Genomic DNA, 15,369 nt, shown 5'->3' with positions numbered 1-15,369 from the left:
GCAGTTTTCAAGCTGTGGGCGTAGCCTGGATTTGTAATAGATGGTGGAAAGGCCTTTATTCCCTGCTGAAGGGAAAACACACTGTTCCGGCTTCCTCTAGATTCTGTTTCATTTCTCACTGTGTCAAGTAAAGGAAGGTTGCTGCTTTTTATGCAGCAGGGGGCCCAATCCTATGAGGGGCTGAATGCTCCCTATCTGTCTAACCGTCCAAGTTATTATACTGCATTCATCATCGAGGTGTTTAGCTTCCTGCAACTCCCACTAAAGTCATGCATGGCTCTGGGAAAGGCACATAACAGGGAAGAGAGTGAATTACTGTGTAAACAATAACTTGGTGCCATGCGTTTATTATGCCCTCCTGCTGTAGCTAGCACTACCTGCTGTGGTCTTCGTGGCTCCCCAGTGAGGGCAGAGCTGATCAAAGGGATCTGCACTTCAAAGGTTTGCTTTAGTGGTTTTCAGAAACCAGGGACTTCATTTGCTGTACTCCATACGGCCACGCTTCCAAAGCCCTGAGGGGCGGAGGAGGTTGAGCTGTCACTTTGTCTCAAGCCTGGCATCCCATCTGAAGCAGCTGGATTTGTTTCCTAGAATGCATGAGGCCTTGTTTGAACAAGAATTGCTTTCAAAACCACACTCCAGGTGTGGTAGCTATTTTGGTCGGTGGCTCCATGGAATGGGCAAAGTGTTGTCGTTGAACTCCAGTGGATTTTAGAGTGCTGGGGTCTCAGCCTGGTACTGCAGGGAACAGCGCCATTCGTGCCCCTTGCCTGGCTGACTTGAATATTTAAGCAAACGCTGGTGAGAAGGTGGTCCCTTCCATTGCTAAGTATCTGTGTGCTTGATTAACCTCCATGGGTTCAAGAAGTGTGGCTTGTACTCAAGAGGAAATTCACTCCTAGAGGAGTGCAGGGGACAGTACCTCAGAAGTGGCCACCAGTACCGCCTCGTATGCAGCCGACGTTAAAGGGCTTCTGCGGCAGCGCTTTAAGGACCCTTTAATGTCGCTGCCCCTTTTGCCTCCTAGGGACCCTACCGGCAGTACCGCCAGCGACTGGGGGCGGGGGGGGGGCATAAAAGGGGCAGCTGCCCTGGGGCCCAGCAATTTAAAAAGGCCCAGGGCTCCTAGCCACTGCTACCATGGCAGTAGCCAGAGCCCTAGGCCCTTTTAAATAGCCATTAGAGCCCTGAGTGGCATGGGCCAGGCAGCTCGGATGGGCTGGCTGGGGGAGGCTGACCCCCAACCCCATCCTTTTCGCCCGAGCCCCTGTCCCTTCCGCCCGCGGCCTAGTCCCTTCCGGAGGCCTGGAGCCGGGCTTCCGTATCGATAAGTCTTCTACATTACTTTCACCCCTGATTGGCTGTTTATATTATTTGTATTACGGTGGCAACTGAGGACCCCAATGAAATCAGGCTGTGTTGTTCTAGTACCTACATATACTAAGAGACGGACCTTGCCCCACAGAACTTGCAATCTAGATGGAGACAAGAGAGAGGGGAAAGGAATATTGTCATTCCCATTTTACAGAGGGAGAATCGATTCACAGAGACTGACTTGCCCAAGGACATACATTCAGTCTGTGGCAAAGCTGGGAATTGAACCTAGATCTTCCTGAATCTCAGACTAGTGTCTTAACTATCATTTATTTATCTTGTTGTGGTAGCACTGAGCAACCCCACCCATGGATCAAGTCCCCATTGTGCTAGGTGTCGTACACACAAAGAACAAAACGTTGTCCCCTTCCCCAAAAAGCTTACAATCTAAGTATTGGACCATCCTTTCTCACCAATGTGTTTTGTGACTGGAGATCTTGCCTGGAAAACCAGTATCTTTCTTTCATAGCTTGTTTCCCCCCTGTTCTCCTGCCTTCTAAAACAACAGCACATAATATCTCAGAAAGATGGAAGCAACTGAATTGCAGCACCAGGCCTGTTCTGAGATGCATCTCTCTGATGCTGAAGCTCTCTAGGTTTCCAGGTGTCATAGATGGGAATAATTTTCTTTACCAAGCAAGGCAACAGAAAGGAAATATTCACCAAAGTCTGGTGAGCTTTAGCCTGTGCAAGCTTGCTTACTGTGGCACAGATTTGCTGGAGAGACTGACAGATCCTCATCTGGGACATCACTGTAGACTTGCCGAGTCTGCTCACTGAAGAAGAGGCCATTAGTTTCAGAAAGGCAGTGCAGATTGCATGGGAAAATAATAATAAAGACTCCAACATAGATGGCTAGCGAAGATCACTTGGCTCATCCAGTCTGCATCCCTCTTCAATTTTGCTGCAATTCTGACCATCTCTCTTGCTGGTTGCCAAAGTTACAGGAGACTGTTTTATTTTCATATCAAATTCATGTGTTTTTTCCCCCCTTCAGCTTCAAGCAGTTGTCCGCTTGTTTCCACTTTCTCAGATAACTCCCTTCCTTTGTTCATTTTGTTACCTTGATTTTACTGAAAGAGGGGAAGTCTTGGGAAAGGCATGGCCATTTGTGTCTAGGAGGCAGAATGGTCTGGTGTTGGGAGACATTGGTTTCATTTCCAGTCTGTTACTCAATGCTGGATGAGTCCCTTAGGGCATATTCTTCAAAGGTGCTCTCCCCTTTGGCCTCAGTTGGTGTTGTTGATAGGTGATAAAGTTGTTAGTTTGTTGTTGAAAGCACTTCTCAAAAATCAGGTCCTTAACTTCTCAGCACCTCAATTTGCTCCTTTGGTTCATGGCATAGTGATACTTTGATCAAATGCTCTAGGTAAGCATTTTTCCACCATATATAAATCCAGTTTACTTAGTGCCTCCTCATTATTTTTTCCTCCCAATCTATAGTTCTAATTTCCTGTACTCATTCTTTTCCTCTAGCTTTTGTTTTCTGTATTCTTCCTAAGTTTTAGGGAGCAGCGTTATGCTCGACATTCCAGGTATGTTGACAAGTGAATGATCCCTTTTGATGGTACCACAAAAGAAACACAGATTTGTCTTGCAAATGTACCACTTCCCAGATTGCCTGTGCACACAGCTTGCTTACAGCTCAATATCCTGACCCTCAGGCACCATTTGTGCATACAGAAGGGTAATCAGGTCTAATTGCATTCTTAAGGGGTCCTCGACCACTCAGAGCCCATAGGCTTCATAGAGGAACAGCACTACTAGGAACCTTACTGCCTAGCCACCAGCAATAGACTCCACCGTCCAACAGTGGTTTGTGAACATTCCGTAAAATGCCGCTAGAGGAGAAGTACATTATTTTCTTTTAAAGGGGCCTTACGGAACTGTGTGATCATTATGTAAGGTTGCTTCAGGGCCATGAAGAGTGGCACTCTCACTACCCGGGTTGTGCATTTGATTTCTCTGTATAGTAATATTGGCTCTTTCATTATGGTGGCGCATTGTAGCTTATGTTTTCTTTGCACCATATGAACTGTTTCAGAGTAGCAGCCGTGTTAGTCTGTATCCGCAAAAAGAAGAACAGGAGGACTTGTGGCACCTTAGAGACTAACAAATTTATTAGAGCATAAGCTTTCGTGGACTACAGCCCACTTCTTCGGATATGCATCCGAAGAAGTGGGCTGTAGTCCACGAAAGCTTATGCTCTAATAAATTTGTTAGTCTCTAAGGTGCCACAAGTCCTCCTGTTCTTCTTTTTTCATATGAACTGTGCGTTTCTGGTTCTAGAAGCTATGCAAGCAGAACACTTGCTCATAAAAACAACTGCCCACAGATAATGTATTATTAATTCTTTAGTTAGTTAACACAGGTATGTTGTGCCGGTAGGTGTGCATGGAGCTTTGCATAGCCATTAAAGAGACAGGTCTCAATTGTCAAAAGTGACTGGTCATTTTTGGGTGCCTGAGTCAAGACACTGCAGGGACCTGCTTTTCAGAGGGCAGGTGCTGAGCACTTTTTGAAAATTCAGGCCCCTGGAAGCTGTTTTAGGTTGGGCTCCTGAAAATTGAGGCTCCCAACATCACTACCCTGGTAACTTAGAAAATGATCCTGGTCTAGAGGAGTTTACAATGGCAAGGCTTTGAGATGCTGGGGAAATACCCTAGGGCAAAGGGAGGCCTGGTAGCAGAGGGACCTGAAATAAGGTAGTGGGGATGCTATGTATTGTGTTACCCATTGTGTTCCTTTCTTCTAAGCATTATTTTCATATATGGGTGGTTCATGAATTTAGGATTAATCCTGTCCTGGGCCAGACCAGTGGCCAGTACCAGCTGCTTCAGAGGAAGAGGCAAGAGATTTGAGGGTAAAGTAGTAATAACTACATCACAATATTGACATAGGTCACTCCCATAAGGCTATGGTTCCTGGCCTTTTGGAGCAGCTGTATCAATGAACCAGGCCACCACCATATTTCTTGTCCTGCCTCTATCTTCCTCACCTCACTAATGATGAACTTGGAGCTCAGTATCTGTACAATGGCTCTTGCTTGCATGTTGCTCAGTTAAGCATGCTCTGGACTATGCATCTTAGACTCCTTCAGACTCTCACGTACTCAGAGGGCTGGGGCCCTAAGTTCTCTTATAGAGTGAACATGCATGGCTGAAAAAGGAATGGGTAGCACTGGAGTCCAGCTTAGAGTTCATGAAAATGCGCCAAAAGGTGCCTAAGGTGTTGACTCAAGGATCCTTCCCCACTCATTCTGCTTCTCCAGGTTCAGCCAGGCACAATTGCAGTCCCTGCTAGCACACCTAGGGCAACTGAAAGGGGGTGGAAGGAGACAGATCTGTGGCCCCACTAATCTCTTCACTGACCAGCAGGTGTGGCCAGCCATGGAGTGAGTACACACTGCACCCTCCTGAGGGGGTGTAGCAGTGAATGTGAAACCCCCTTCAGGCCAGTTTACCAAAGTTGCCTCTAGATTCACCTGGGTCTACACCACCCCTAGCATAGGTCAGAGTGAGATTTAAAAAGACAGGGCTGTGAGAGGATTCGGCTCTGGAGCAAGCTATGCCCTGGTTAGAAATAACTCTGGCCTGTTGACCTTTAGGGTACACATCTATTTGCCTGGGGTGCTACAGGGGGTGGGACGTGGTGAGGTTCAGGTCTGTGGAAGGTTGTGTGTCTTGTAGGGGGCTTCACTCTGTTGGCTGTGGGATATAGATGGTTGGAATATTTTGAATCTTTTCATCAAAATTTTGATTTTCAACAATTTTCATGAAAAATTTGATCTATTTTCCAACATCTCCATTGTCTGAGGGCATGGAAGAAGGGCTACTAGAGTCTGTGACAGCTGCTCCTTCTTACAGAAATACAAAATAGGCACACTGCAGAACTAAGGAGAAAACCCGAGAAGGAAAAGAAATTCAGTCAAAAAGCAGTTGCAAAGCTTGGATGTACCAGCTGTAGAACACACCCCACTGGTTGGAAAAGAGTTCTTTACAGTTTCCTTTTGTACATGCTCCTAACACAGTACAGCAACTGAGTGTATTCTTACCTTTGTGATCTCATCAGGCATATTAGTTAGAAGAGGACAACATACATCACAGATACCACAAAAGGGTAATTAACCCATCTGTGAGGACAAAAGGAAAAGTCTCATTCTATTTTTACTTGGCCTACTAATGCTCCTTAAACACAGTTTTATAAATATTTCCTTGCAATTGACTATTCATGTGCATTAGTTAAGAAAGTCGTGCCATTCCAACTGGCTGAAGTTTTTTGAGGGTTGTTGACAGAATAATGGCATAAAAGAGAACTGATAGGTGGTGTAGTGGAAAATTTTCCTCTACACAGGAATTACTGAGTGGATTCTTTGGCCTATATTATGCAGGAAATCAGATAGACTAGTGTTTCCCAAGGTGCGGAGTATGCCTCCTGCAGGCAGGGTATATGGATAGGCCTATTAATTATTCTCCTGTGTCTTAGCTTTCATAAGTCTCTCTAGATGTTATGGTTGTGAAGAAACACATGAAAACCTGACCTGCATATAACCAATGCATCTATGTCTGCCTGAGTTTGCAGAGTGCCTGAAGCACTGACTCTGAGAGGTGTGAAGTGCTCCATTGAGTATAATGGGTGCTAACTCAGATGTCAGTGATGATATTTTAAATGTCAACATTGTTAGCTATTTTACTGCTTATCCAAGCATGTAAGAAAGGAGAGGAAGTATCATATTACAAAGATCTATGGTCTCCACTCATCTTAGATAGACTTAACAAGAGATGGGTGGGGATGAAAAGGTGGGATTTTAAATTTTAAAATTTTGGGAAATGTTGGGCTAGATGATCACAATAGTCCCTACAAGCCTTACTGGTCTCTGAGATATAGTGGATTTGGACTTTATAAAAGCTTTGGATAAAGTCCTTTCTGAGAGTCTTCTAAGAAATTCTGTCATGAGATGAGGTGGAGTTCTGTTATGGGTTAGAAACTCTTTTTGAAACAAAGTGTCGGGAATAAATAGTGAATATTAAATATGGCAGGCGGTTAATAGTGAGTGTTTTGAGAAGCCAGGGTAGGTCTGCTATTGTTTATACTATTGAAAATCTGAAAGAGGGGGTGGATAGTCAGAAAATTGAGCCAGATTTTCAGCTGATGGAAACTCGTGTAGCTTCATTGAAGTCAGTAGTCAATTCAAGATCTGGCCCATTTAGGTGCTACCAGGTCACAATCACACAAATTAGGAACATCGCAGAACTCTCCTTTTTAACATGGAAATTCCCAGGCCAGAAAACCTAACACCATCTGTAGACTGGTTTCAATTATTTTCAGGCAAAACGACATTCAACATTGTATGAGCTTCTGGCCTCAGTTGCTTATACTTGGAGAGGAAAGTAGCCATGGTTCTGAATTGTAAAAGCAGCAGATGTAATCTCTCCTTCTAATATGGCAGCATTCATCAACTCTAGATGCTTGGACCATGTCACCAAAACATGTGTCAATCAGAATCTTGAAGTGAACCCAGATGTTAGTTCCACTGGTGGCCAGGTTGTCTGGGCCTATCTCAGTTGCCAAATGTGCTCTGACAGTTGCCATGCCTTATAGTCTAATCCATCTCATTCCTTTCTGAGGATCCCCAAACTGTCCTGAATGGCTTTTGACACTAATAGCACTGTTGACTCGTCCCAGCAGGAAACCCTGCTGAAACCTTGGCTATTTGATTAGAACTCCTGTGCAGTAACCCTTCCATCCCCGTGCTTCTGTAGCTAACAAAAGATATTGCAATCAGAAAAATTCACGTAAGGGCTTTGCCATTTAGGGATGGAATAAACAAAGATGAATGTGTTTCATTTTTAAAAAAAGGCTCAGGGCTAAGTCCTCCACTAGCATAAATCACTCTAGCTCCATTTACTTCAGTGGCGCTAGGCTGATTCACACCTGCTGAGGATCTGGCTTCAAACTTCCAAACCCCACTAAGTCACTGCTGATAAAGATGATAGAGATGGAAAAACCTATTATGTTGTCCTTCCCTGCTGCCTTTACAAGATTGTCCCCTATTCTATATTTTCTAGTGTCCAATCTAGTTTACTAAGCAATTAGTCATCTACCACTTTCCCATTGGGTGACACTTGTATAGTACAGCTGATCTTGCTATCAAGAAGGCCTACTTGATGTTCAGTCTAAATACCCCAATATGCCACCCATCAATGGAATAAGGTTATGGAACAGCCATCCAGTAGCAGGAGTGGAGGTTAACAACCTAAATGGTTTTAAGATGGAGCTTGATACATTTATTAATGGGATTATATGACACAGTTGCCTGAGATAGTACCAGGAGGTCCCTTCCAGTCCTATATTCCTCAATACTCTTGTATTGCATTATAGCCACCTCTAACCAATTCTCTTCCTTCTCCTACACTTGTAGGTGGTTTCCGTAGACCTCTTTAGTTGTTGCTTAGCCAAGCTGCACATACGTGGATGCTCTTTTAAAGATGTTCTCACCATAGGTGAGTTCCTGCAGCCCTCGCCTGACCTAAGAGGGAGTCTGAAGGGAATTCCTGAAGCTGCAGGCAACATACTCATGTGCTATGAATTAGGGACCCCACCTCTGCTAACCCCAATAATGGGATTGGTGTGGTTATACCCAGGGTGTTTTAGTTTATATATAAGAGACAGACAGACAATGTGTGTGTTGAAGGTGAATAATTGAAACCCAGTCAATAATACATGCAGTCCCAGCTCCCTCTTATACTATAAGCCATAACAAAGCAGATTGAAATACTTAAATAATTAGGAACCACAGGTTCACACCTCAGCAGTAGATAAACTGAGAGCCATGCAGGTGAATTTTCTTTTGTTACTCGGATGAGACCTAGATAACAGTTTGTGTCTGCTGTACACGGACATGGAAAAATCCCATTAACTCATGGTCCTGTCAGAGTAGGATTGTTCCAGATAATATATTAGAATTCCCTCTATTGCTTTGTCCAGTACATTTTTCACTGGTTTAAGCAATGGTGCTTTCACAGGTTATCTTGGAGGAAACTATTCCAATCTCAATAGACCTTACTTGGATTTTTTTTTCCTGGTATGCAACCTTGTTTTTCTTTTAGCAGCTTCATCCCATTGCTTTAGCTAAACAATCCCTCTCACTGCTTAGTTCTTACACCTGGCGATACTTGTAGACTGTCACCACATATGAGCCCCTCTAGTCATCATTTGGCCAAACTAAGCTTTTTTTTAGTTGCTCCTTGTGCATTAGTCACTTCACCCTCTGTTGTTATTGCTCTTCCATGAATTTCTTCTGCTTCGTCAATGAGATTGAGTTGCCCAGGCATTCACATGGTATTCGTTTCACCAGGACTTACTTGATGTGCTCTTTGTATCTGTAACTTTACAAGGTTATTAATACTATTTGTAGCTCTATTATTTTATTTATTATCTATTTGTATTATAGTAGAAACTAGACCCTCCAATTTTGATCAGGGCCCAGTTGTGCCAGGTACCATACATGAACAGAGTAAGAAATATTCCTTGCCTTGAAGAGTTTACAAGAGTAGGCAAGACAGATAGATGGTGGGAGAAAGATGGGGAACTGAAGCAAAGAGAGATTAAATGATACAGAAAATTTACAGCAAAACTGAAAATTGAACCAACATGTCCCAAGTCTGTTTAGTGCCTTAACCACAAGACCATCCTCTTCTTTGTCTCGCTCTGATCTTGTTTGTCCCGATCCAGCCAAGAAAGGCAAATATTGTTTTGGTATCAATCGAAAAGCCAGTCCACCCTAAAAATGACACTCCCAACACTGACACCCCTTCTACTGATCATAAAATCATTTAAATTAAACTTGCATCTGAAGAAGTGAGGTTCTTACCCACGAAAGCTTATGCTCCCAGTACTTCTGTTAGTCTCAAAGGTGCCACAGGACCCTCTGTTGCTTTTTAAATAAAACAAACCCTCCAAACCCTACCCCAAGCAGAGTTCTGATCCTGTAAAGGGAGAAGTTCCAGACACTCCATAATATCCACTAAGGTCTTCACTATTTCTTGGGATTTTACATGAAGGGTGCATTAGGTACTGTGGTGAGGGGTGTCATTAGAAAACTTAAGGTAGATAAATGGATTTCTATGTATCTATGAGGTTACCCATCACCGTGATATCTGCGTGCTAGCCTAAATGCTGATCCTGGTCACTATCGTTATGGTATCACTGTCATCCCTATATTTTTCTGCATGATTGTTTTCCAGATGTCCCTCATTCCATCATATTGGTTTATCATTTTTGAAATAGAGATACTCAATATATATTTCCAAGGAGGGGAATGAAAACATCCATTTCTCTTATAAATGGAGTGTGCATTATGGAAATGTTTGAGTTGAATGGCTTCCGGCGATTAATTTAAGCGTGTGCTGCTTTATTGTTTTCCTTCCTACCATGGGTTCCCTATGGAAAAAAGTGAGCAGAGATCAGTTCTAGCCATTAACCGGGGTTTCAAACAGGAGGCCTTTACAAAGAGTGACTGCTGTGCAGTTTTTCTGCTTGCGTTGTTGTCGACTCCTACTGCATATTAAAAAAAAAAAGTCAAAGGCAGGGGAAAAAATAGACAAATAAAGCTGAAAAATGGTCATGTGTAGAGATGTGCAAATAGATTTTTTTTTTTTTTTGGCTCAGTGGCTGTATCAAAAAATCAAAAAATATTGTTTCAGGTCACTGAACAAAATATTCCGTTTAACCCAAAACAAACTGTTTCATTTAGCTTTAGAGCTTTAACCTTTAAAAATAAATAAATAAAACTGAAGAACATTTGGGGAAAAAAATCATTTTGAATAAAAAAAAAAAAAGGTTCATTCTGCAAAAGTCAAAATGAAACATGTCAATTGTTCTGGAAAAATGTTTATAGATTTTTCGTATCAAAACAACTTGATGAATTTTACACCAATTTGTGTATTTCTGTCAACACAGGGTTTGCATTTTCAGTGAAAAACAGTTTTACCCGAAAAAGTTCAGCCCTGCTCTAGGCGCGCGCGTGTGTGTGTGTGTGTGTGTGTGTGTGTGTGCGCGCGCGCGTAAGACATGGCAAGAGGATTGGTTTCAAAATCTGGTTGAAGGAATTCTGACAAATCATGTTTGTTTTTTAAAGCCAGATAATGGGGGTGTCTTAGGTTCACCAGGGGGGGCCTGTTCTGTTTTCTTAAGTGCTGTGTAAAGCTGATTGGTTTGGAATACTGGAGAGCAGGGCGAACGGATGGTTTAGAGTTGAGTTGGGGGATAGGCAGCCCTTGACTCTAGATTGCTCTTAACTCGACGTCAGCCGGGGGGAATTTTGTATGGATGGACGCTGGCAATGCCATGAATTCTTATTGAATTTAACACGTGCGAGCTTCCACCCATGTGGATTCAGTTGGAGAATCGGGGCCCTGGGTCATGAGAAACTGAAAGTTGTCCTTGTCTAATGCCTAGGTGACTAGATTTGGAAGTCTCAATCCAGTTTGTGATGGGCAGGTTTCCATGTCTCACTTGCACAAAAACCTAGCCACTTTGTTGGCCTTCTCTACAGAGAAGCCGGGGAATGGAGAACACACACTGCTAACATAGGGATGTAGGGAAATTTTCCACTGTCTGTGAGAAACATGGTGTGGCACTACATAGAGGACTCCAGCCTCTAGCAGTGTTGGCTCATCATCTCTTTAAAATAATTACAATAATAGAGTCCTGATGGCCATTATTTTAACACAGAGCGTCCATCCATCCATCCATCCATCATGTAACCAGCATATTTCTAATGCATGCGTTACCATGGTAACTAAATGCCATGCAGGTCAGTAAGTCATCAGCAGCTCTTCAATCTTCTCCCACACTTTCCTCCCAATATCCCTCATGTCTTGCAGTAAGAGGGTAGAGATCCGTCTCCATACCCTTCTCTGGGCTTCTCTGCCAAGGCTGCTCATAGGAGAACCAATTACCAGCTAACAATCTGAAATCCAATCTGAGCCACTGCCTCTGCCTGGCTCCCATGGACACAGGCTCCTTTTAATGGAGTGACTCTTATTTTCCACCTCCTCACCGCTAAATGTCAGGATGGACTTTTTCTGTCCTCCTCGGCTGAGGTCTTATCTCTGTCTCTCATTATTTGATAAAACACCAGGAAGACAGTGGAGAAGTAATTACATTCAGTACCTGAGCAGAGAGCGAGGTGAAGGCGGGAGGGAAGAGAGGGAGGTGGGTGAGTATGGAGAGTTTTTTGTGAATCATTTTTCCTCCTCTATTTAGTTGAGGCCTGGACTGAGATGACTAATGTAGAAGGACAGGTTTTTTTTTTTTTTTTTTTTTTTTTTAAATGAAAGGCTCTCGGCTTCCTGAATGCTGATATTTTGCCAGCAAGCTGCAGTCAAGGTTGAAAGTGGAAGGAATATTGAACAGCCCTCGATTGGAGAGTTATTTCATATTTATCTTTGTCATTTATTTATTTATCTTGTTGCTTGCAACCCGTTTCCCTCCCCATCTTCCTTTCATTTCTCCTTTTACTAGACTTAGCCCACACTTTTTTCTGCATTCTTTTCTTTTGTAACAATAACTGTCCCCCCCTCCCCCAACATCTATGATTCTGGTATTCATTTTTTAATTCTTTCATTTTTTCTCCCCTCATGTATATCGCTTTTGTGTTATCTTCGATCCCTCTGTTAGATTTCCCTTTTCCCCCCTCTTTTTTTGGTCATGTTAGTGAATGGTATGCCAAACTGAGGGCCCAGGGAAATTGTGTCTTCCATATATCTCCAGAGAGCTAGGGCCAGATTCCCAGCTGCTGTCAATTGACATAGCTGGTGATGACTTCACTGGATCTAAGAGTCTAGCCCCTTGATTCAGCTCAAGAAGTGAAAGTTCCCCAGTACGTCCATCGGGGGACTCAGTCCAGTCCTTGGGTAGTTCAGTGTACATACCCCTTCAGTCCCTGGCCTTGTACCGGTTGGTACATTCAGTCCCTTTACTTATTTTTGGAGGTGTTTAGCTTTTATCATTTACATTGTTTCAGTAGTGCCTTTGTTCCAAATTATTGTTAGCACAATAATGCCCCCTCCCCCATTCAAGGATCAGGACCCTGTTGTACTAGGAGCTGTATGCACAAGTAAAAAGATGTTGGCTCTTGACTTACACAGCTCACAATCTAGGTATTGTAACCTCTGTTCCAGGCCTGTTCCTCTTTCCAGCAACTCTCCTCCTTATTTCTCATTTTTTTAATTCTCATACTGTTTCGTTGCAGAGACCTGAGCTGTGTCTTGAAGACAGCGACACTGGGATCGGCAGATGGTGTGTGCTTGAGCCACAAGAACAGCTCTAAGTTGCTACAGATTGGCTACCTATCTATTAGGAGAAGATGGCCATCTCCTTGAAGATCTGCTGCTTCACTCTTGTGCTCCTTCCTCTGGTATGGAATCCCAGGAACAATGGGTGCATGTCTCTATAACGGCGTATTGCGGGTGCATGTTTTTTAAATGCATGGGGTTGTCAGCCCACACTAGGAGAAGGGCCTGTTGCTGACAATGGTCGATGGTGCTCCAGCTTCCCCCTTAGCTGCTATTAAACCACTTTCAACATCTAGGGCAGAGGGGGGTAGAATGATGCTCGCCGCCCTTTTTGTAAAGGAGAAGAAGGCAGGGTCATAAAGGAACATGGTCAGGGTTAAAACAGCAGCCAAGATTGTGAAGAGCCACTCGTGGTTTTGGAGGCCTCCATTTTTGGAGGCTCAACTTGAGACAACCTAAAATGGGGCCTGCTTTTTAGAAAGTGCTGAGCACTCGCCCTTTTGAAAACCATGACTTTAAGGTGTGTCAAGCTGGGCACCCAAAGGCACTAGTCACTTTAAGACTCTTGAGCTGTATTCAAGAATCATAGGTATCACGAGATCTGTAGGTGAAAGATGCTCGGTAAGGATTACTTACAGCTGTAGCTGTAGCAAATTACTTACAGCTACTGCCTCACTGCTTCATGCATTTCAGTTCAGCTCCTTACTAGAGTAGTGACTTCTTAGGACTTCTCAGAAACAGGACCGACTCCAGGGTTTTTGCCGCCCCAAGCGGCGGAAAAAAAAAAAAGCCGCGATCGCGACCGGCGGCAGCTCCACCGCGCCGCTTTCTTCTTCGGCGGCAATTTGGCGGCAGGTCCTTCCCTCCGAGAGGGACAGGGACCCTCCGCCGAATTGCCGCCGAAGAGCCCGACGTGCCGCCCCTTCCCCTTGGCCGCCCCAAGCACCTGCTTGCTCAGCTGGTGCCTGGAGCCAGCCCTGCTCAGAAAACATTACATAGAGCGAGTCCATGGGATATATTGTGTTTAAACCCTGAATCCCAGCCTTATTAATAGCTCCCAGTAACTTTTGAATACAGAATGCTACACAGTTGCTTAGATATTTACGTTTTAATGCATCCAGACAAGCTGGGCATTTTAAAAGGCTACTTAAAATCAGATTATGTAATGTATTAAACAGCTATTTGATCAAGGAGTTTGACTATCTTTTGTCTAGACATTTTGCTGCTATACAATGGATTTACAACATCTGTATCACAAGGTACAGCACGCAGCATACCATTTATACTCCTTTATTTAAACACATGTAGATGTACATTCTTCCGCCTCGGGTCTTCTTCAGAGATTATTTTCACACTCCAAATGCAGAGTTTATCAGCTGGATTCTTTGGATTGGAATGAAAACTGTAGTATGCTTCAAAAATTTGGCATAGTCAGCAAACACAAACGTTGGCTCTGTGAATGCTTCTAGCTAGAAGCACTCAGCCCTCGATTCTTGGCTAGTTCGTCTGGTCAGATAGGAAGTCTTCCTTATAGACAAAACACTACAGGTTTGAGATCCAGATGTGACAGCAGCCATGTCCTCTTGGCTGATAAACTGACCTCTGGCAGTAGAACCTGATGGGAATGCTCAGTGCTTCCCCTCTCGCTCGAATTTTCTGCTCTCGGAGCTCTCATTAGCTCAGCTCTGAGGTTAATGTTGTGTGAGATATGTAGCGTTGTCTGCCTTTAATGGTGGTTTCTATGCTGGCTTCAAGCAGATACTGAGCCTGTTTATTATCTACCAGCTCCTCTTTTCTGGATTCTCCTGTTCACTTCTAGCTGTGCTTCCTACCTTTGTCTCTGCACAGATTTCAACAAGGCTCTTCCTCTTTTTCACTGCTGCTCTCTGGTCTTAAAGACAAAATGCTCTGTTCTAAAAGCATATGGATTATATGTGCAACATATTATTATTATATCCTATATAGTATTGTATTTGGGCAGGGGGAGGAATTCCTTACCTGAATTCTTAATATCAGCTTGGTTGCTGCCCTTAGACAAAGGGAGTTGTTGGCAGCACAAGTTATTTTCTCACATAAGCAGTAAGATTGCGGTAACTAGTAATATAAGATGCTAACAAAAATAGAGATGGGCCATGGTCCCTCTGGGATCCAGAATTCAGCTTCTTCTCCTTATGTGTTAGTGTCCGTGGGAGTTCATATCTGGGTTTAAATTCAGACTGTTGGAGGCAGGAGTCATGTGGCCAGTCCCGGTTTCTGGTTTGGGAAACAGGAAAGCCATGCCAATGGCATCCATCAAATATTGAAACACATTTCACTTTCTGTTCCAATGTAAATTAACTTGGATGCTCCAAAGTCCAACTGGCTGGTATAGACAATAGATGAAACAAGATAGCACACTAGAAGAACATCAGACTATGGGGACATGGAAAGGATATTGTGAATGTACAATGAGGCTATCAAAAAGAGCAGAAAACAGTGAAAAAGAAAGCTACACGGCTCTAGAAACCCACCACTCTCTCCTCCCATGCTGTATCATGGGCATTGGACTGGATATGAACCACAGTTCTAAAGATGAATGAATCTATATTCAACTGCAAAGCTCCAGGACAAGGCAAATTTCACTTTGATTCCTTGTTAGTGTGGCTACAGGAATCAAGTAGGCCCTGAAAGGTTCAAAAGAGTGATTAAATGGTGA

The 15,369-nt window shown here is 43.5% G+C and overlaps 1 protein-coding gene across 17 annotated transcripts in view; it reads left to right on the top strand.

Moving 5' to 3' along the window:
• Positions 1-15,369, top strand: part of ADCYAP1R1 (ADCYAP receptor type I) — a 178,836-nt gene that overhangs the window by 30,214 nt on the left and 133,253 nt on the right. For all 17 annotated transcript variants that reach the window (XM_005286324.5, XM_065582655.1, XM_008170768.4 and 14 more), the window contains exon 2: positions 12,632-12,796. In XM_005286324.5, coding sequence (XP_005286381.1) covers positions 12,746-12,796 — 51 coding nt within the window. In that variant the 5' untranslated portion in view covers positions 12,632-12,745. The remainder of the gene's footprint in view (positions 1-12,631; positions 12,797-15,369) is intronic.

The sequence above is a fragment of the Chrysemys picta genome, chromosome 2 (genome assembly GCF_011386835.1).
Source record: "Chrysemys picta bellii isolate R12L10 chromosome 2, ASM1138683v2, whole genome shotgun sequence".
NCBI lineage: Eukaryota > Metazoa > Chordata > Testudines > Emydidae > Chrysemys > Chrysemys picta.
This window is presented reverse-complemented; position numbering and strand designations above follow the sequence as displayed.